Raw genomic sequence first — 21,369 nt, forward strand, 5'->3', positions numbered from 1 at the left:
TGTCTGGTTTTATGTGGCCCAAGACAAAATACACATTAAGACTCCTACCAATAGAGAAGAAAGGAATATGAAACCGAACCTCCAAGTTCCACTCCATCATGACTGTCGACACATCATAGAAACCAACACGCGTCATTCAAATACATGTTCAGTTTTAGGCCAGTCATGAGTTGTCGACCAACAGCTTTATTTGTCAGCTTCATTTTCCCTCAGCGACTCGTGTGTCCTGTTTCACTCTTAAACTCAAATATCCGATACCAACTCTCAACATTAAAAGCCTCAACCGTTATGACAAACAACAGGGTGTATATGCACGTTCTCCAGGTAGGTTCAACGGGAAGACCCTGTCTCATCTTTTCGTCCAAGCTAAACGTTATCGTAACCATCGTAGCCACAAGAAACGTCTGTTTCAGCCCCAACCTCTACCCCAGAGACAAGCCAGTGCATGAATTGGTAGTTTCTATTAGATGTATGCAATTAGGAGTTATCATCTTTAGGAACCAACGAGTCAAGCCACCGTTGTTCTCCTGTCTCAGCCTTTTTTCTAGAAAGACATTAGCACCCTCTCTAGGTTAGGAACAGTGAGTGAAATGTTGACAATTCGTATTTTGAAACCCAAGCGAAAAGTTTAATTGATCAGACCAGAACAGCTTAGGTTACCGGCTCTCTGGTCACAATGCAACGCAGTGATGGATCATCGGAGGGAAGGCCTGTTTCTGGCCATGGCTGAAACGTCCCGAGGAACAAACAAACCCATGCTTTGTCTTTGCCCTGGACATACGCAAGAAATCGTTGGAACCCACGGAGACAGTACGGCGTGAATTAAAGACATGGCATCATCATTTCGGACGAAATTTCCATGAGGCATGTGGAATGGACATGACGACAAGGGTGGGTGTATGTAGTAGTCAGATAGCAAGGGCATGCGCTCTTGCGGCACCGAGGTCCCCAAAATGTGGAAAACGTGGGATTGGACAGGGGATTGAAATGATCGAGAAAGTGATATTGCGCGTCAACTTGCAGTCATATCTTGCCTTGTGTTTTGAATGTCTGATTCAACTACGACACTCTCAATAGCCCATGCCAGATTCAAGCGAGACAAAGTAGACTCGTAATATCTTGTAGCTAATGATCAAAGGGCGCAAGAGTCATGCTACACAAGATTGGATAGTCTGAGGCACGGCGCGAGATCGAATTTGTATCTAGGTCAAGCCTAGTTGAACCTAATGGAGAAAGCCCGACGCCACGAATGGGTACCAAATAATATGCCAGGCTGAACGAGAGTGTTGTAGAGCATACGGTTAGTACAGAGTAGGGTAAGGTTGCCATGTGGGATCAAAGTGCTTGTACGTGTAGCGAGAAAGTAATGTTAAAAAGAACGAATTGAACGAATGGGTGCATGGTCGGGGAAGCAAGCCGGCGACAGGGGGCTTTTATTGGGAAATATGGGATCCGGGAAAACTGGTAAATGAATTGTGAGAGGATAAAAACAACGCAAATACTACATGCGACATTGATAATCTTGGAGTTTGGGATTTCGGCCAAGTTCAACCCGCTGGTCCGAGCTAGTAAAGGTGATCATAATGGCGCGGAATGGATATGCAAGATTGAGTGCAGCACCAAGACCAAGACCGTCCACTTGCATGGCCTAGAAGAACTCAAATCCAATTGACGAATTACTCTTTCAACGTCGAGTAGTTTGGATCGTCCAAAATAGGTAGTCATTGGTATGGAATGTAAAGAAGACGGCATTTTGTTTGTCATCACCACACCCAACCTTCTCCCGGGCTTCCATGCTGCAGTGCATCCCCTAATCTTGTTGTCGGTACCAATCGCCTAGAGTCTCCTCATGTAGGTTCCGCTTAGCCAGGAACAAAGACAGGGATCAGGCAGTTGGAAAGGCTGTGATGAAGACCCGGTGAAGCCCCAAAACGGCTTGGTTCCGCCGGGGGAAGACGATCCGGGCCGATGAAAACAAGGGTTGGAGCCGTTTTTGGTACCGAGCGTCTACAATATTGTTCCGTTGACACCAGGAAAGGTTCTTTTGCTTCGCTTTGAGTAGATAGGGATACGGACTTGTAAGTGGGCGACGATGAGATCGGTGATGCTGAGCTTGAGCTCGTATGAAGATTGGCATCTTGGTGGATGTACAATGTCGTGTAATGGTATGAGGAGAATCATACTGTTATTGCCGTTGGGAGCTTGTAACGTCATTGAGCCATGCTCGTGCGTACGGGTGAGGCGTGACTTGACGATGCACAACATTAGAATTCACTCGCACAGACACTCAATAGGAGCGCTATTGTAGGTACATGCTAGTTAGACAGCCAATGTCTGCTAGGCTCTTGATGGGAGTCAGCAGAAGCTTGATGGAAGAGAAGCCGTTACCAGCATCCGGAGGAAGTGGACAGACGAACCTTAGCTTTACCCCTGACTTGGTGATTAGTCCCGGGTGATTTACCAAGTAAATTATCTCCCTGCTCGGGTTAGCTAGCTCGCTCCGGTGTTCCTTTGGGACAATCCATGATAGGGCGAAAGAGGCAGGCCGACCGTAAGCTATTTGTGTTAGTTGGACGGAGCGAATAATGACCTTCGGTTGTCACTCACATGGCCCATGCTTGGCAGATCACCAACCGGAATCTGCACAAAGATCCCTGGAGAATGCAACGACGGGATCGACAAGAGCTACTGCAGTGGGCCATCCAGAAGGCTGTTTATAATGACGCTCGAGTCAGTGCCATTTTCCTCTCGAGCTTCTTCTCGCAGTAGCTTTTTTGAAGAGCTGAAGAAATGTACAGCACAGATGAGGAATAAATATGCACAAATCTCGTTCCTGAATATTCCCTCGAGGCAAGGATGTAACCCCGGGCCACCATAATGAAATACTAGGGTTCAATGTGACAGTGAAGTATCATTGTACCCCGTCAACCTGCATGGCATTGCAGGGCTTGACAGCCTAAAAAGCGACAACAAAGACTGTGTGGGTGGCATGAGGCTGACTCGGAAATCTGGACATAACATTGATAGCAGTTCAGATAATGGAAGTGTGCTGATGGGATTGTGACTGTCGCAATATCAGTGCATTGCACGAGTCATTGTCTGATCTGGAGCTCTTACCGCACACAACCTGCCATCTGATCGAGATGGATGTCTATTGCTGTGCACTTCTTTCATGTCACAAGAGATGAAAACACCATAAATATATGCATATTTTCATGTCTCATTTATTCAAGCTTCTGTATGTACGGGCCGTCGTGTCTCTGATTGCCACGTGCTATTCCTTCCGTTCCCGTACCAGTACGAGTGGAGATTACAAATACCCAGGCGAGTGTGAGAAGAAGCAAATTGTCTTGTATGATTGTTTGTTGATTGTTATTAGATAAAAGGTGCAAACATTGATCTGTTTGCTGCATGTCGTATTCATTGTGTCGCTTTCAATAGGAAGGTAAATGCGCCAGGAGGGCAGATGTTGTTGTGTGGCTGCTTCCTCAACACCAACATTTTCACCTGTAGCGAACCTTGCAACTTCACCTGCTCAATTAATTGTCGACAGTTTTTTTCTTTTCTCTCCTCCAACATTCGATATCGAAAATTTACTATGCTTGGCAATTTTCTCCTATCGTTGCATTCTTTTCTTTTTCTCTCCAAGGGCCACTTTCCTCTTTTCGCCTGACATCTTGACTGATTGGCGTCCTTATCTTAATTTAGTCTCGAAAAAGACCGTCATTGACACCTTGGCTGCCTGCCCCGACGAGAAGGCTGATTGATATTGATTGATTGTGGATTTTGCGGTATTACGAGCGACCTACCTTGTTGGGCATGCATTCCAGAATGTCTCGTCTGTGATGACAGCCATCGGCACTTGCAAACATATTGCCTCGCTTCTTGTCGATCCTCTCTCTTCGCCGGTGGTCAATATTGTGCCAGAATTCGACTCGAACAATAATATTTCGTTTCTGTTGTGCTTCCGATACACTTGTTCTCTTTGGGAAAGCAGTTTCCAGCTGCGAGGTCGGTCGTGTTAGTGCTGGCACTTGACTGGTCCGTCGCTCACTAACATCTCCGTCTCTTTGCGTGCAATGTACCAAGAGCTATACTAGCAGGCTGTCACGAACCTTTCATGACTCGTTGCAGCCATCTCATTTCCGTATCGACACTTGCCGTCAATCACTACGAGCCGGCTCCAATAGTCTGCATCGCTGATTTTGGCTATTCAACAAGGCTGCCAGCATCAATGTTACTATTGACTTGACTCCCATATTCGCGAGGTCACCCTGAAAGGAACCCTGTCCTCCAGAAACGCCATTGCACTACTTTAGACCTCTGCCGAGAGTAAGAATTCGTGACCCTTGGGTGATGAATAAACCGTTCATAACTTATCCCGGTCTGACTTGAAAACAAAGAGTCTTGAACGGGATTGTGGTTCCGGGAACATCATACCAAAGAAAGTGCTGCGAAGCCAAGCAACCACAGATACACCATAAAAATCCTTTGACTCATGAGCAAGCTAGGCGGGCTCAGCAATCGTCAAAATCCAACGAGCGGCCAGCAACCGCCAAATAAACCGCCAAAGCGTACCAGTTAGCCAGTCTACCAGTCCAATCCAGCGCTTGACTATCCCTGCGGATCCCTGGTTTCCTGGGCGCGATCGCCGACGGACTCAGGGGCCCCGAACGACGCTCGGGCGCCTCCAACTCTCGCAGGCTGTCCTCTGCCTGAGCCGCTGTTGGGTCTAGCTCCAAGCCTTCAAAGCCCCGAACCCCCGCAGAGGAGTCGAGGGTCTACCCCCTGGCGCCTCTTTTTTTTTCTCTCTCGTCAACCTGTAAGGGTAGGGTCTTGGTATGGTTGTGGATACGCTTCACTGCCTTCTGGTCTGTTCATCTGTTCCGAGATGCCTAGGCCTCCCTGGTCAATCAGTCAGTTCAGTTCAATCGAGTTGGCTTGTTAGTTTGACTCTTGTGTTCCTCAAAAGCGCCGCGCCCCGTCTTCCTACCCCCATCCCCTTCCTTCTCGTCTACTTTCTCTGTTTTGTTGTTTGTTAATTTGCTTCTTCAGAGGCTCATATCACAGGCACTGGCAAGACCTGTCACATCTCAGCTACTGTTCTCCCTTGCATCAAACACACGAGGTCAACACCTGCGCAGCGCATTCTGCGCCATCGAATCATTTCTCGCTTCGTTCCGACCCTCGACACCCAACCCACGACGCACGACGCTCGTCCCTCTATCACACTCTTTCGTTTGCTCGCGCGCCCACGGACCCTCCCCCTCCAGTCCATCCTGTGCTTAGAGGCCCCACCTCCCCGAAGCCTATACTTTCTCATCTGGTCTTTCAATCAGCCCAGATCAGACTCTACAACAAACGTTTGACCTTTTGCGTATCTGTACAACAACTGCATAACCGTTTTCCTCGAAAAGCTTGTCAAAATGGGCTTGTTTTCCCGTAAAGACAAGACGCCAAAGGCCGATCAGGCCATCAATACTTCTCAGTCTAATGTGAGCGTGAACTCGCACTCGTCAAGCTTGAGATCGCCTGCTCCTGGCGCCAACCGCAACCCCATGAATCGAACTTCCGCCACCAGCACAAATGGCCCAATGTCTCCAGTCAAACTACCAAAGATCGATCTCCCTCGACCTCCGGACCCTCAGCTCGACCCTGCCGGTTATCTGCGAAGTCTTGGAGCTGTGAGAGAGCGAAGCAAGATTGTCACTGACAAGGCTCTGCGCAACGACCTGAAGCATTTTGATGTGGATATGAGCAAGTTTCCCGACGTGGTTACTTTTGTTACTGGAATTATCAAGGTACGATTGAAATGAAGCGCAAGAAAGCGCCATTGAAGCAGCAATGTATTAACAAAATGCAGCGAGATTATGACGCTCCTTATTTCAGCATTCCTACCCACGGTAGATACCAGCACTTTGCCGTTGGTGGTCGGGATCGTATCGCACAGCTGCTTTCCACCTGGCCTAGCAACGTTGACAACACAGAGCGCTGCCGACGTCTAATCGATCTTTTCCTCGTCAGTGTACTCCTGGATGCTGGCGCTGGAACTTGCTGGACCTACAAGAGCAGTGAGAATGGTCGCGTGTACAGAAGATCAGAGGGTATTGCAGTTGCCAGCTTGGAAATGTTCAAGAGTGTGAGTGATTCTTTTCGCGACAGATCTTTCAAGGCTAATTTGCTAGGGTCTATTCTCTGGAAACCCCAACAACAAATTTCAAGTCGATAAGGATGGTCTCAAAACCCTTACCGTGGAGAAGCTCGCTGCTGGCCTTCAATCGAAACCTGGCAACGAGATGGCCGGTATTCAAGGTCGCACTGACATGCTGATCCGCCTTGGTGAAGCTTTGGCCGCCAAGGACGATTTCTGGGGTTTCGAAGGTCGCCCTGGATGCTTGATCGGTTAGTTGCGCCAAATGCCTGCCAATCTTTGCTATGCTAATCTTTCAAAGACCACCTTCTCGGCCACCCCTCAACACAGGCATCATCCATGCTCATTGTTCCCCTGCCCGTCCTATGGAACGTATTGATGACTGGCCTTGCCCCTATTTGGCCCGCAAATCGAACAGCTATTAACGGCGTTTCGCTCGGCGACGCTTGGCCTTGCCAGGCGATGCCTCAGCCCGGCGCATCCCCCAAGGTCTCCGCTTTCCCCAACAGCTCCAATGCCGCTGCCTGGGAGTCCATCCTACCATTCCACAAGCTCACGCAGTGGCTCACCTACTCGCTTATGCAACCCATGCAGCAGCTCCTCAAGATGCATTTTGCTGGAACCGAACTGCTCACTGGTCTACCCGAGTACCGTAACGGTGGTTTATTCGTCGATATGGGCGTCCTGAACGTCAAGAAGGATGATCTAGAGAGGGGTCTACAGAACTACAACGAGTGGGTGCAACGGACAGGTGCCAAGGGTGTCGAGGTAGCACCCATGTTTGAGCCTGGTGATGATGTTATTGTCGAGTGGAGAGGTGTCACAGTCGGCTTCCTCGACATGCTTTGTGAAGAGGTCAACAAAACTCTCAAGCCAGAGTTGGGCGGAAACGAGTTGACTCTGGCGCAGGTGCTAGAGGCTGGCAGCTGGAGGGTAAGTTATCCCTTGTCTCAGATTAAGAACTGCACTAACGCGAACTAGGGTGGCCGCGAGATTGCCGAGATCAACAGACCCAACACCAAGGAGCCACCGATCCTGATCGAGAGCGATGGCACCGTTTTCTAAGGCTTCACATGCCTTTCCTTCTAACATGTATTACTGAATAAATATGACGGAACGCAATGGCACACCTGGGTTATAGAGGAGGGTAGCGCGCGACAGGGGAGTGAAGGGGATGTGCTTCAGGTTTTCGCTCTTCGAAGGCATCAGCATTTTTTCTAAATTATCCATTATCAATTACCAGACGATTGCCGTCAAGGCAAAGGAACTATGGTGGGGGGGTTTTATTACAAAGGCAAAAGAGCTGCGGGCGGGAAAAGGACCTTGGCAGTCTGCCTAGTTTATAATTGAGACACAAGTCGTTAAATGCGTTGACGCGTAATGCTTCACACATCTTCTGTCATATTCGTTCAATTGGGATGGTGTTGTTTCATTGATGAATACATTGATACCTTTTCTTTTCCAGCGCCTGTCAGCCATCCAAGAGCTCCGTGTATCTCGTTTCATATCATTCGCTACCTTCCAATGCTAATATTATACAATCCTGATCCAACAGGAACAGTGTTTAGGTCTTCTTCACTATATTTACACTTATTTGGTACACTGGCTTGCTTTATCGCTTGTACTTCTTCTCAAACTCATCGCGCTCAAGCTTCCGGCGCATATCTTCAAGCTTGCGGATCTGGTTCTTGCGAGCCTGCTCGGCGCGGTCCTCTGCGGTCCCGGAATATTGATTGGTTACGTTTCCCATAGAATCTGATACGCTTTTTTGCATCTCGCTGAGGTTGTCTGACAGGCGCTCGCGGAGACCCTCGATGCCCTTGGCCTTGGTGGCGCGGGGAGGCTTGTAGGCTGGCTCCTCTACCTTTTGAACAGGGAGGCCGAGTGCGTTACGGATAGATGGGGTGTTAAGAAGGGTGGTGGTGACGAGGGCGGCTGCACCGGTAGTGGTCATCATCAGGTTGACACCGGCAGCGAGGTAGGTTGTGAAAACGAAAGTGACACCACCCATCACCCACATGAGCTTCTTGGTAGTGGCCCTTTGAGCGGCAGGTTGATACTTGCCATTGATCTGAATATGTTAGAAGGGTCGGATTCGAGTGGATGTTGCGGGACTTACCACAATGGAAGAGACCAAGAAAGCAGTACCAAGAGCAGGAAGGCAGTAAAAGGGATCAGCGACAGTGAGATCAGTGAACCAGAGGAAACCAGAATTTTCCAACGCGGGCACAGGAATGTGTGTCATGCCGTTGAGGATTCGGAACAAACCGAAACTGAAAGGAATCTGGAGGAAAGGCCAGAACATGCCTGTCATTGATGCGCCGTGAGTTTCACGAACCATCTTGTTAAGGAACTGTCCCTTCTGAGTCATCTCGTTGTTCTTGGTCTGGTAACCCTTCTTCATAAGATCGATGGCCTCCTGGAAGCGGGGATCCTTCTTTGACTCGTTCAAGGCGGCACTGAACTTAACAGCACGGACTTGGGGGTAGAACATGACGAGACGCAGCAGGATAGCTGTTGCGACAATAGTACCGCCCCAACCCAGACCAGTATAAATATGAACGTGCTCGAGAACCCATTGCATGACCGATGTAGGACCCCAGCCGTAATCAAGTCCGATTTCTTTCAGGAAGCCAATCTTCTCTTCCATATTGAGGATGGCGGGGTTGGCAAGGTCGGCAATTGATTCGAGATCGAACTCGGTGGGTGTGATGGATGAGGGCTCAACAGCCTTGGCGACAGGCTCAGCTTGGAGAACGGGAGCATCGTTTACGGCGGGCGTAGGATCGATAGTCTCAGGAGGAGTGGGAGCCTCGGGTGTTGTTGTGGCGGCTTGAGCAACAGGCTCTTCTGTCTTCTTCTTTCCCCAAAGTCTGTATCCCCAGACGGAAAGGTTCCTTGAGGAGGAAACGCCTCCAAGGACAATTGGTGCCGCAATATTCCTGACTCCAACTCTTGTTCCAGCTGTAAGAGGTGTGCGAGCGCTCTTCAGCGCTGTACCAAATTGTCTAGCATCTCCAATTTTTCGGCCTAGGGTTCTTGAGGTCTATACATGTCAGTGGCTGAGCCATTGTTGAGCGACTGTATACGCAACATACGTATTGACCGCAGAGTGGTCTCTGGAGAGCGCCCGAAGGCAGAGAGCGCACAATTCCTCGGCTAGGAAGCATTGCAGCGGCGTTTAGAGTGGAATGATCGAATGGATAAGTTGCGCCTGATGATGTTTCTGGGATTTTTTTGGAGGTTTTCCGGCACCGGCGGGTAAATGTCGGGTTCGCGATAGTCCGTCGCCGATGATCTCCGGATGACCTTGTCATGGGCACTCGACCAGTGACGACTCGACAGCAACGTCTAGAGTCAACTGGAATAAATTTGAAGTTGGTATCGCAATTGGAATTGCTGTATTTGAGTGCGTGATATTTATATTTGTACCAAGTCTGCGGCAAAACGCCACAGTCCATGTTCCTGTCTAATGATGTAGTCTCAAATTATTTGACATGATATTCATCCTTCCTAGCTCTTTCATGTATGATTCAGTGGTGGGTGTGAGATGTAATAACAATCTCCTCGAGACATGCAAAGCTCTCCTGGCACTTCTTTACTCCAGGCTTGCAATATCGTCCAGCGAAGGGCGAGGAGTGCAGTAATTTTCTCGAAGTTCGATACCAGGTCCGATGGGGTGCGCTCTTCTTCGTGAAAGAGGAAAGACCTGATATTATCAGTATTAGGATAGGTTTGGGATGTAAATTAGGGCATCATACCTTGGTGCCGCCCCAACCTAGCCTGAAGGCTGCCTCATGAGCAAATAGCTCTCCGAAACCAAGCATCATACCATTGATAAATGGCAGCAACAGGTTGATAGCAGTCCCACGTATCAAAGACCACACAGTAGGGGGCTTGTAGAGGATGACTGGGGAGTTTGATGAGGGAGGTGACGATAGATCATCGCCTGCAGAGTATAGTTCGATATCGGAGTGCATTGTGACGCCGGACTCGGCGAGATGATTGTGTTCATCGGCCATGGCGGAGTTAAGAAGTGATGATTGTTCGAAGTAGGGGTAGCTGCGGTGTCGAGACTGGGGGCGTACTCGTCTTTGGAAGAGGTTGTTGACGATCTCGGCCTGAACTGTTCCCCAGATCCTTACGTAAGTCTACAGAACCGGGGGTGAGGAAGGTGGTGGGTGGATCACTTGTGTCACAGCAAGGAAGGTGGGGTGCTGGAGCCCACCGCCACCAACCTAGAGCTTGTGCCTTGTGTAGCTGGAGGTGACGAGCAAGCTGCCTGCCTGCTTTTGCTTTCATCAAAAACATCACCCTCTGAGATTTACTTTCATTGTTGCTTTCAGCCAATTCATTTAATCTCGTCGGACCATCTTCAACCTCCATATCGCATCGGAAACAACTACACATACTCAATCCAATTACCCCGCCTTATAACATCAACATGGCAGACCATGAAGGTCAGATCGTCGAATTCGCAGGCCTGAGCGGCGCAAGCCCTGAAGAAGTTTGTTTAAACAAAGTGTATGACAAGTCATCACGACTAATGCCTCCCAGGCCAGACAATATCTCGAGGCCCATAACTGGGATCTCGCCGAAGCCAGCAACGCCTGGTTCCGCGACGCCGAAGAGGATAGCCGCGACACATCAACAGCTCCCGCTCCCGTTCCAGACAACTACACTGGTCCTCGAACCCTCGATGGTCGACCTGCCCCGGAGGCTGCCCGTGGTAGCAGCCAAGCGACCCGCAAGAGCGCCCCGTCGCAACAGAGAAAGACAGGAATTGCTACTCTAGGATCTATCGGTAGCTCATCCCACCAGCATGACCACGGAGACGATGACGATGACGATTCCGACCCCGAAGATGATGATGGACGAGGAAATCTGTTTGCGGGTGGTGAGAAGTCTGGACTGGCTGTTCAAGACCCCCACCAGCAAGAAGCTGGCCCAAAGAAGATCATCAGCGACATTCTTGCCAAGGCACGAGCGTAAGTGAGAAAGGCTTCGTGGTTGACATAAGCTAACAGATCAGTAACGCTGCTCGCCCCGAGGCCGAAAATGAAGCCGGCCCCTCCGAACCCAGTCGTTTCCGAGGAACAGGACAGACTCTAGGTGGTGACGGTGTTGAGAGTCGCAGCATTCCCGATCCTCTCGGTCCAGTCCGCGCCTCCACTGCCGAATCTCAAGAGCGAGTTCTTCACATCTGGCAGGATGGTTTCAGCATTGATGATGGAGATCTTCGACGATTCGATGACCCCGCTAACCAGACCGACCTGGCGTTGATCCGATCCGGTCGCGCACCTCTTCACCTTATGAACGTGCAGCATGATCAACCTATCGACGTCAAGCTTCACCAGCACGACACCCCATACCAGCCTCAGCCCAAGCAGTACAGACCTTTCGGCGGTTCTGGCCAGCGACTTGGAGCTGTTGTGCCTGGTGTTTCAGAGAGCTCTAGCTCTACTACCGCCGCACCAGCCGCGGCTCCTTCGTCCTCCAGCGCCCCGTCCTCCAGCGCCCCGTCCGTTGATGATTCCCAACCGACCGTCATGATTCGAATTCAGATGCCTGACGGTACACGCCTACCTGCTCGATTCAACATGACTCACACTGTTGGCGATGTTTATGGTTTTGTCCAGGGCGCTTCATCCGAGACACGATCTAGATCATGGGTGCTCTCCACGACATTCCCCAACAAGGATCACACTGATCACAGTCTCGTCCTAGGGGAGATGCCCGAGTTCAAGAAGGGAGGCACCGCTGTTGTCAAGTGGACTTAGTTATACGGGTGGTTGGCGTTTGGGTTGTGATTTAGGGTATGCCCGACTGGTCCATCCGAGACAGCTTTGACTGATAGAGGTGATAAATAGAACCACAAGCAAGTGAAAATAAGTATGTGCAATGAATTGATCCGTATCTAAGCCCATCACTTCCAAGTGGTATCTCAACACCTAACGCCAAATCACAAACCATTCGTGATAGTCACGCTTAGGCAGCAGCTGGAGTTGTTGCGTTGGCAGGTTGGATCGCGGGTCCATCCAAGAACCTGAAATGCTCAATCGCAATCTGACAATTCAGCATAGCAGCATTAAAACGAGCCTCTCCCGGTGGAAGCACAACCATAAGATAGGTGTTTGTTGTGAACTTGAGGATAAATAGGCTGAACCTGTTTCCAGCCTTGTGCTCCATGCGAATAAATTGCTCAGCGTTGCGCGGCGTGCCTGTGAATCGCGAAATACTCTGCTTGAAGTGCTTCATAATATTGGACATGCGCTCCAATCGATCTTCGGTAGGGTTGCGCTGGCCTTCAGATGATGTCCACGATGACACGGCGAGGAAGGACGTGCGCTCGAATAGCAAGAGTTCCTCCGCTTCGATGGCGAGGCCCAAGTTGGCGAGGTTTCGCTCAATGACGGACAAATTTGGTACCAGATCGTGAATAATCGACGCCCAAGCTTTATACAAACTCTGATCCCAAATCGATGTGGCAAACGGTGTGAGCTCAATCGAACTCGCAGCGATGCCTACCGAGTTTCCATACTCGAACGTCTTTTGCCGCACGACGCGGATGCGCTCGTCGTACACGGACTCGCGGGCGGTGGGCACCACGAGATCCATCTTGTGGATCAGGATATAGATCTTGGCGGAGGGCGAGTACTGCAGCAGCGCGGATAGGATGGAGACGTAGGTTGCCAGGTCGCGGTCGACGTCGCGGGATTCAATGTCGAAGACGTAGATCAGCACACCAACGTTGGAGAAGACGTGGACGCGCTGCTGCGAGAGGTAGTTTTCCATAAAAGCCTCTTGGCCACCGCAGTCCCAGAGGTTGAGAGTTAGGTTGCCGAGGAATTTGACGTGGGAAAGATCGATATCGATGGTCGCGCCTCTGCGCACAGCACGTTTTAGTCCGGGTTACAGAGGGAATACGGGGGTTGGAGAGGGAAGCCTTACAGTCTTCGTGTGTCGCGTGCAATGTAATTGCTAAAGATGATACTTCTCATACTACTCTTTCCGGAGCCTGATTTTCCCATGAGAAGCACCTTTTTCTTCTTGGGCTTCTTAACCTCCCCCAGAAGTTCGGGTGCGGGCTGTGCCTCTGCGAGGGATGTGTCGATGTAGGAGGCCATGATGTATTGTTGGGAGGGTTGATGACGGGTGATAATGAAAGATGAGCGAGTGTTGACGTTAAGTTGGAGGGGAGCTTAGGAATTGAAGGGTAGCTTTTGGCGCTTGGGCATTTGCGGTTTAGTGGCCCGCCCCCAGGAAATCCAAGGATGAAACGTCTTGGCTGGGTATCTTATCTTGAGTCACTGACAATTGTTATAAACGCAAAAGTCAGCTCTATTAATTGACTGAATAGCTTCAGATGAAATAATTAATGTTGATTGAAACTTGACATGTTGTGAGTTTTCTCTCACTCTAAAGTAACCCCTTATACTCGCATATACTATTGTTGCACGAGAACAGCCGAAGTAGTATCTATGCATGCCCTTTCAGCTGTGATTTTGTTCTCATTCCAATGCTGTTATTATTCTGAGGAAAGTATAAAGCCTTTTTTATTGATTGCCTGTAAAAAATATGTCTTTTTATCAGTCGTTTACCCGGTCGTCCCGCTTGGATAAACTGATCTACTTTGGAGATTGTACGTTTCCGTACCCACCCTATTGTTGTCTCTTTAAATTGATTTAGAATCATACCTAGACTGGGTGAATTGTTCCCTTTATAATGTTATAAGTAGTTGTCTGTAGTCCTCTTTATATAAATTATTAGATTTGATTTCCTTGAGCCAGGTTGTATCAGGTAATTGAACATGCAAAAATAAAATAGGGCTTTTACTACGAGTTTCCCTTTCAACATCCGCGCCATGAATAAAATTAGAATCAACCTTAGGGTAACAAAGCTGCTCAAAGCTCACGCAATGTTTGGGCTGAGGCATTCATCCAATCCCGGGGTGAAAGACAGCCCAGAATGGAAACAAGACCTTGCGCTAGGGCTCTCACAGAATAGCTCCATTCTTAATTCATGTAGAGTTCAGTCGTCATCAACAAACAAATTGCAATTATAATCAAGCTAAATATTTCCAAGGGTATCCAAACAATAAGCCAAAGCTTCAACGCTCATCCAGATAACCTACCTATCGTAAACACCTAAGCTCCTATAAATCTCCAACTCAAGCAAAACTCGAAAGCATCATCAACAAGGCGAATGCCTCCCCGTCGATGGCCCTTGCGAACTCTCATCGTTCTTCGTGCTGACTGACCCTATAAGAATAGACCAGACAGGATCAGTGTGCCTCTTGTGGTCAACAATATCACTGAAAGCGTCAGCTTGATACTCCATCAAGTAGCGTATTTAGATAAGCTTACTCTCTGTTTCCTGGGCTGCCCCCAAAGAGGGCATAGTCGTCAAGATATGTCAGACGATCCAGCCCATCCTGATCATCACCAAAGCTGACAAACTGAAATGTAAAACCAGTGTTGCTGATATTTTTCTCTCTCATCTTACCGATGACATTCGTGATGCATCCCTCCACATCTCGAGCTTCAATGGGACCACCCTCCCACGACCCATTTGTAAAGATCAAAACACTAGTAGGCTTTTTAGGATCTACGATACTAGTATCGTTGAATATTTGGTCGAGGGCGTATCTCATATTGCATTCGATATCGGCGACGTCCGCATTCGCCCAGTGCCGTAGCAGGGAGACCAGCTTGTCCATGGAGTACAAACGACCCGCCATTGCAGCGATTGCTTGCGGAAATCGTTTGCTGGGTTTCGAGGTGAAGCGGATTTCCGGGCATGTAAGGTCGATGTCCTTGACTAGCCATATCAGAGTCTCAACCGTCCTGAGTACTTCACTTTTTAATCCTCGCATCGAATTAGAGTCGTCAATGACAAAGATGAAATGTCTCCGGCCCATGCGGCGACAGAATTGATCATAGCCAGGTATGCGATGCTTCTTAACCTTGATATCGCGGTGGTAGATCACATCTTTGACAGTTGCAGTCTCGTATAGACTCGAAGGAGCTTGTTGATCTCTTTTAGGATACAGTTGGTGAGGATTCCATACGTTGTTTATAGGATCTGTGTAAATAGAGTGGTGATAGCCAGGGGATCTTATCTGCGAAGGAATGTCTATTATGGTTTGTGAGGCACCGAATCCATTTGTCGATAGTTTTGGGGACTTGTCGAAACCAGGCATCTGTTGGATTTCGCCGCGATTTTGTGTATCAAGGGAAACCTGTTGGATTGGCGCTCCATTCCCAAATGGTAGCTGGGTATGAAGGCCAAGAGGGCTTGGATCTGTTTGAGCGTGACTGGAGTCGGTGATTGTCTGCCTTTCTGTACCCGGGTTGGAAGCCGTACGTAGATGTGGAGGTTGACCGAATTGAAAACTCCCTCTTGGGGGCCTGCCTGTAGATACTGGGCTAGTGACTTCGGGGCTGAGGGTCTGAGAACGTGAACGCGTGGGTGCGCTGTTTGCTCTACCAAGAGAGGGAAACAGGTCTTCATATTTACTGTTGAATTCGTACCATAAAGACCTAGGGTTAGGTCTATCCTTACTAGGTACAAGCATTTTCTGCTTGACGAGAGTACAGACAGTTCCTGAAAGATTCGTGGGTCCATTCAGGGCTTCAACAGCAGCTTGTTGAGACTCTAAGACACAGTGAAGTGCCGTCTGAGTATTGTGAAAACAGTCTCCTAAGCTAGCATCAATCTGAAGCGAATGATAGGTCTGGATTTCAGTTCTGCGATCGCTGGCAGCTTTATCGACGGCGGCCATCCTACCAGCGACCCAGACGAGAGCTTCACCGAAGACACAACCAAGAGACCATATATCTGACGATAAAGGAACCGGTCTGATAGTCTGTTTCTCATAAGTGTAGACCCTTGAAGCTTCAGGGGCACCTGAGACAGAATGGTCAGTAGAAGTCACAATGAGCGAACATTAGGGCTTACAATATGTTTTATCTCCATTGTTGTCGTGGAAACTGACCGAAGCCTCATCAATGGGCAGTTCAGATGTTGCAGTGTCGAAATCAGCAAGCTTCATCGTGAAACCGGCGGAATATAGGCCCTGTCTCCCGGAGAACACAAGAATATTGGAAGGCTTGATATCCCTATGGGCACTGTGAACGTTAGTATGCGGACCTAAAGGTCTGGATGCGCCACATACAATCCTGTGCGTTGATTTCTAGGCCCCCCTCCCAAGTTCTGAATCTTATCGACGGCTTTGATGAGACCCATAATACCGTACAAGAAGTATCTGCGTTCTTCAGGCGTCGCTGGGGGCTCATCTCGTCTGTATAATTCGAGTAGGCTACCTTCAGTCGCGTACTCTAGTACCATGAAACAGCGCTGATTCTGCTCAAAAGAACCGAGGTACTGGACTATGTGGTCACAGAAGTCTATTTTGACAAATGCGTTGTACTCTCTGGTCCAGGAGTCCCGCAAAGCATCCCTTTCACCGGTGAGGTACTCTTTGAAGACGACAGTCGGCTTAAGATGGGTCAGTGAAGTCGTAGAGATAATGTGAAGGCAACTTACTGATGAACTCCAATCTTTATCATAACACTCGGAATGTAATGTGACAACTCGAATGACAGACTTGGAGTGGTTCGCTTTGGTTGTAGTTATCTTTTCGTCTTTGATAGGTAGAATTTGGCGACAGGGAATAGTTCTCTTGTCCATTGGCATAGTGTTCGAGAAAACAACGGGACAGAACATCCATTGGTTCTCGCAAAATTCCTCCATGTCCTTGACCATTGCACGGTCACTTCCAAACCTCTCAGTGTCGAGCAGAGGTAGCTGTTGGTCCTGAAAGCCATGGGAGATGAACTCCTTTATCAAGGACGTCTTTGAACTGTAAACGAGAATAGAAAAGATGGTTAGGTAGGCTTTTTCAATCGTGGCCGCTCTCGCATTGATATTGTGGTTGATAGCGCGGGCTATTCGGTATTCGCCTCCTTTTTTCCACCATTTTGCTGTCTTTGTAGGGCTAATGAACTCGACTTTTTCGCCGTCGCCATTAATGCCGGGCTGGAGCTCGCGACGGACGAATTGGATAAACTCTTCATGACGTTCATCCTGGGGATGAAGAGAAGCCATTTTGGCTGTGAGGTTGTGAAAGAGCGTCTACTTTATACAATAGTAGGCGCTTAAAGTCTAGACACTGTTGGATGAAGTAAATTGTTTGAGATAAAAAATCAAGTTGGTCTTGATGCAATTGAGCCAAAGATGGATAGAATCGAGGAGAGAAGGAGAAAGTGATAATCCAAGATATATCTGCAGGCAGGCGCGCACAAGCTGGGGAACCTCAAGGGGTGGTTCGCATAAGGCAAAAAGGCAGGTGCGATGTGCGATGTGCGATGTGCCTTGTACGGGCCTTTCTTCCCTCGGAGGATCCAGGACTTCAGCTTTCCAGATTGGTTACAAAGGGTGTGCCACAGGACTGTGTTGAACATAAGGCTCCAAGGCTCTCCAAGATGCCCCCAAATGGATTATAGGGAGAGAAGCTCGTTTTACCAAGCCAAGGTTGCACACCATTAGCGAGTGATTTATGGCTGTGTTGAAATGCCTCGACGCAAAGCCACCACCTCCAAAGAAATAAGGTGATGTTGCCCTGAGGCTGACCCCCAAGAACTAGAACCACTGTAAGTCATGGGGTTCATCGTTCATCATGATCGAGTAAAGTATTACAAATCACGCACATCTCAAAGCCTTGAACGCCCAACCAACGTGGGGCAGAAAGAAGATGGTGGCTTGAAATACAATGCGACGAGGGGAAACGAGGCTCCCATTATACTTATTGACATAACTAGACAGCTTCTGCCTAACACAAGGATAACATGTTATCCACCGAGTGCTCGAAATATGTCAAAATCGTATGATCTATAAACTATAAACAGAAGTAGGTATTCTAAAAAAAAAGGTATGAATGAGAAAACTGAAAGGAAAAGAGAAGAAAAGGGAAAAGAAAAAGAAGAGAAAAGAAACACCGAGCAGCGTGAGCTGCAACCCAATATCTAATCTCTAAGTGACCTGCGCAGCATGAATAGAACAAACATCCACAGCATAATAGTTACAGCCGTGATAGTCGCAGAAATACCAAAGAAAAGGCCGAATATCTTGGTGTTGAGTTTCCACGACCCGGCTAGATCCCATGGCTCATCAGAATTGAGTGGAGGCCACTCGAGTATACCACTTTGAAAGAAGGACTAAATACCCATTAGATGGTGAAAGAAGAGATGGATGGGATGAGACTTACAGCCATGAATGTACCCGGAAGAAAAATAAGAGTTACAAATGTTATAATGTGCATCGAGCTTGTCTCCCGCTTGGTCTTGAAGGCAATGTCCTCCATCTTAAGAGCGGACAATTTAGCGCTTTCAGCGTAGAGTTTGTTAATTTGTAGTGTTTTGTATTGAAGAATGCAGTTATACTGTAAAAAGTCAGCCTCGAACTTGATTTATATCAGAAAAACTCACCATCTCCTTGCTTTCTTTGACAAGCAAGAATAGTGCTTCGAGCTGGACTTGCCTGGCCTCAAGATTCGCTTCAACGCCCTTGGCCCGCTGGAACAACTCGACGCTCGAAAGCTTGCACTCCGTTTGGATACTCTCAAGCATAGGTATTTTGTACTCGTTCATAACAAATTCGTAGTGTTCTCGAATTTGCCTCACGACCTGCTTGTTAAGCTTGAGCACAAGAAGAGCCTCCTGTATTTTCTCCAGTCCTTGTTGAAGCGCCTCAACCTCGTCAAAAGAGAAGCCCTGAAGCTTCTTTACCCAGTCTTCACCCTCGAGCTTTTTCAAACGGTCTTCGAACTTCTTTGCTCGGTCTTCATGATAAACTCGATGTTTGCTATCGTGCAACAGTACGGTTGTACAGCCGGGCGATTTCTCGGAGGGTGTGGTGCTGCTTAGACCGGTGGCGTGTCTCACGTCAGAGCTCAGCCTGGCTTCGTCGTGTATACCAGGTGTCCTAGCCTTGTCGACTTGTGGCTTGACGTTCTCGAGGAGTTCGTTAATGTAAAAGATCCAGTTGCTGTCGCACCAGTCAAGAATCATACTCAAAGTTTCCAGTGAGAAGGAAAAACACTGAGGGATAGAGTCCAACTCGTTCCTGGTGTCATTCAAGGCTTCTTTAAAGAGCTCTTCGTTAAAAGAGTTTCCCTTACACATTACCCACAACGCCTGGCCGCTCAAAACATCAAATGAGTGGTACACCGCAAGCTGCCGGATACCCCAGGATTTGGGCTTTGTTGTAATGGATTCCGAGCTTTCGACTGACCGCAAAACAAATGAATATCTTATCTCTCGACCAGAGCGGTTTAGTCCCGGAAGAGGCAAGAGATGTCTTTCTTTGGATAGAAGAGTGTTGTCATCGTTGAATTGAGGTAGATTGCACCATTCATGAGCCGAGAGTGAACGTCTGAAAGAGTATAGACATGAGAGGAACGACGGTGGGATCTGTTGATATGTGCAAAGATACTTGAACGTATGAATTGAGCATCTCAGTTGCTCTTTAGAATGTTTTGATTTGATAGAACTGTTAACGTTAGGATTACCCCTATATGATAGGAGATGCACTTACACGTATCTTATCTTTGGTGTCTTATTGCTAGATTGTAGACGAGACCTGAGTTCTTGCAGAGTTTTGACCTCTGCATCAAGGGACTGACAGTTGCATGGTGTAGTGCAATCGCAGGTCTCGTATATCTTCAAAGGAGGATCGCTCAGTCTCGGATGAAACACATGCGACGCCTCTCGATACCAAGTCTCAGCAATTTCTTGGCGTGCCTTTTTACCGCGCGCACTACATGCAAAATTATTAGGGTAGTTGTGTGATGCATCACATATCCCATCGAAGTAGCGCTCCGATTCGGAGAGCTCCGGTGTACTGGGACGCGAAAATGATGACGATGACGGTGATGACGACATGAGGGAATGAGAGAGACTTGGAAAGATAGGAGTAGAAGATTTACGACCGAATCTGAAGAGGTCAGACGATGATTTTAACTTCTTGTCGAGGGAATAACAATCACAAAGCGCGGTGCATAGCCTGATCATCTGCCTTGGAGTTTACCGCAATGAAACAGTAGTTCGTCAGTATTGAAACAATGAGATTCAATTTTGCGGGAATCAATGGTGGCCATGGGATTGACAATGTCTTTGCAGACCGCGAGTGTAACGAGGCGGAGCGAAGAGGCAATGCGAGACCTTATGCAACGGCCGAGAGGCCCCTTTCACACATGACTGATTAAGCTGGAATGCGCAGAATGAAACTCGAATAAAATGTAAATAAATGTGAATAAATGCATTTGTGACCCATCCTAACTGATTCATCAAGTCTGTAGATCAAGAATCTCGTTTTGTTCCGCCTGTGGCAACCATCAGTAACAAAAAAAGCCCCGAATCAAGGTAGAGAAACAAGAAAGTCTTACAGAAGTCAACGCTCGAGGCAAATAAAACACAAACTCCTCTCCCGATTTCTAGTTTTTGCATCAGTTCAATCTTATGGAATATCAGAAGCACGGCTACATACCTCAACGACAATCGTCTGATCGTTGAATCTGTTTCGAAGCCATCTCTATACATCATCCAGCCGTAGTCTATACGCAAGGATGGCGTTGTGTCTCATGACTGCAGAACTCTGATTATATCGGCGATACGTAGTGACGGTCTTTCTGATGCGACTGCTCGTTAGGCGTATTCTCGATTCGAGGCAGTCTGCCTTGAGGATTCTAGTAGAGATCACACTGGGCTGAACACCAGATTTTGAGCCCCTACTGAAGACTGCGGCTCAAAAGAGCGCGGGGTTGACTCTCAGTGCCCATGTTCTTGATTGGTACATGACCAGCGAAGTAGGCTGGGACGATCAGGCTCCTAGTCTTGGAGGTTGACCAGGCTCGGGTTATCACCGTTGTGACGCCATGTTACCTAGGAGGTCGCGCTGTAAAGGCGTGATTCTGTTGGCCAGTTGCACACCGGATGGTTCATTTATTGGTCGTGCAGGTGAACACAGGGCCAGCCTGCATCTGAGTGTAACCCCAAACTAAGAGATAGCTCGTTGATTCGCAGGACTGAGAAGTGCCTAACCATGAAAAGTAACATAAGCTGTGCATGCATATAATGTGGTGGTGCATATTTAAGTGTTATCCAAACGGTGTGTGAGCTGTCGCACTGACAGGGTAATTTTTGGGCCTTTGATGAGAA

The 21,369-nt window shown here is 48.3% G+C and overlaps 8 protein-coding genes across 8 annotated transcripts; 3 read left to right on the top strand and 5 right to left on the bottom strand.

The window, feature by feature from the left end:
* The first annotated feature begins 89 nt into the window (after positions 1-89).
* Positions 90-635, top strand: EDB82DRAFT_320234 (uncharacterized protein). Its single transcript, XM_065607472.1, has one exon. It carries the CDS (start codon positions 145-147, stop codon positions 574-576), a length of 432 nt encoding a protein of 143 aa, XP_065463387.1. The 5' UTR covers positions 90-144; the 3' UTR covers positions 577-635.
* A 4,791-nt stretch (positions 636-5,426) lies between these two features.
* On the top strand, positions 5,427-7,216 carry EDB82DRAFT_480448 (uncharacterized protein; the record flags this gene model as incomplete). The annotated part of the gene is made up of 5 exons (XM_025738296.1): positions 5,427-5,801; positions 5,864-6,139; positions 6,186-6,402; positions 6,453-7,084; positions 7,133-7,216. The coding sequence occupies 5 exons, from the start codon at positions 5,427-5,429 to the stop codon at positions 7,214-7,216; spliced, it is 1,584 nt and encodes a 527-aa protein (XP_025593071.1).
* A 330-nt stretch (positions 7,217-7,546) lies between these two features.
* EDB82DRAFT_514737 (60Kd inner membrane protein-domain-containing protein) lies at positions 7,547-9,539 on the bottom strand. The gene is made up of 3 exons (XM_025738297.2): positions 9,250-9,539; positions 8,271-9,197; positions 7,547-8,222 (listed from the first exon to the last, which is right to left on the bottom strand). Exons 1-3 carry the CDS (start codon positions 9,466-9,468, stop codon positions 7,764-7,766), a joined length of 1,605 nt encoding a protein of 534 aa, XP_025593072.2. The 5' UTR covers positions 9,469-9,539; the 3' UTR covers positions 7,547-7,763.
* Positions 9,540-9,749: 210 nt separating this feature from the next.
* On the bottom strand, positions 9,750-10,173 carry EDB82DRAFT_529815 (outer membrane protein TOM13-domain-containing protein; the record flags this gene model as incomplete). The annotated part of the gene is made up of 2 exons (XM_025738299.1): positions 9,750-9,860; positions 9,913-10,173. The coding sequence occupies 2 exons, from the start codon at positions 10,171-10,173 to the stop codon at positions 9,750-9,752; spliced, it is 372 nt and encodes a 123-aa protein (XP_025593073.1).
* Positions 10,174-10,263: 90 nt separating this feature from the next.
* On the top strand, positions 10,264-12,062 carry EDB82DRAFT_320332 (uncharacterized protein). The gene is made up of 4 exons (XM_025738300.2): positions 10,264-10,658; positions 10,709-11,139; positions 11,184-11,967; positions 12,022-12,062. The coding sequence occupies exons 1-3, from the start codon at positions 10,596-10,598 to the stop codon at positions 11,929-11,931; spliced, it is 1,242 nt and encodes a 413-aa protein (XP_025593074.1). The 5' UTR covers positions 10,264-10,595; the 3' UTR covers positions 11,932-11,967; positions 12,022-12,062.
* Positions 12,036-13,676, bottom strand: EDB82DRAFT_320287 (Gtr1/RagA G protein conserved region-domain-containing protein). The gene is made up of 2 exons (XM_025738301.2): positions 13,103-13,676; positions 12,036-13,037 (listed from the first exon to the last, which is right to left on the bottom strand). Exons 1-2 carry the CDS (start codon positions 13,276-13,278, stop codon positions 12,140-12,142), a joined length of 1,074 nt encoding a protein of 357 aa, XP_025593075.1. The 5' UTR covers positions 13,279-13,676; the 3' UTR covers positions 12,036-12,139.
* Positions 13,677-14,513: 837 nt separating this feature from the next.
* On the bottom strand, positions 14,514-17,260 carry EDB82DRAFT_480453 (kinase-like domain-containing protein; the record flags this gene model as incomplete). Its single annotated transcript, XM_065608138.1, has 5 exons — positions 14,514-16,060; positions 16,112-16,281; positions 16,329-16,454; positions 16,491-16,651; positions 16,700-17,260. The coding sequence occupies 5 exons, from the start codon at positions 17,258-17,260 to the stop codon at positions 14,514-14,516; spliced, it is 2,565 nt and encodes an 854-aa protein (XP_065463388.1).
* A 635-nt stretch (positions 17,261-17,895) lies between these two features.
* EDB82DRAFT_514753 (uncharacterized protein) lies at positions 17,896-20,323 on the bottom strand. Its single transcript, XM_025738303.2, has 4 exons — positions 19,748-20,323; positions 18,640-19,702; positions 18,420-18,593; positions 17,896-18,369 (listed from the first exon to the last, which is right to left on the bottom strand). The coding sequence occupies exons 1-4, from the start codon at positions 20,221-20,223 to the stop codon at positions 18,178-18,180; spliced, it is 1,905 nt and encodes a 634-aa protein (XP_025593077.2). The 5' UTR covers positions 20,224-20,323; the 3' UTR covers positions 17,896-18,177.
* Between the last annotated feature and the right edge of the window lie 1,046 nt (positions 20,324-21,369).

This window comes from Fusarium venenatum (genome assembly GCF_020744135.1).
Source record: "Fusarium venenatum strain MPI-CAGE-CH-0201 chromosome Unknown EDB82scaffold_4, whole genome shotgun sequence".
In the NCBI taxonomy this organism is placed as follows: Eukaryota; Fungi; Ascomycota; class Sordariomycetes; order Hypocreales; family Nectriaceae; genus Fusarium; species Fusarium venenatum.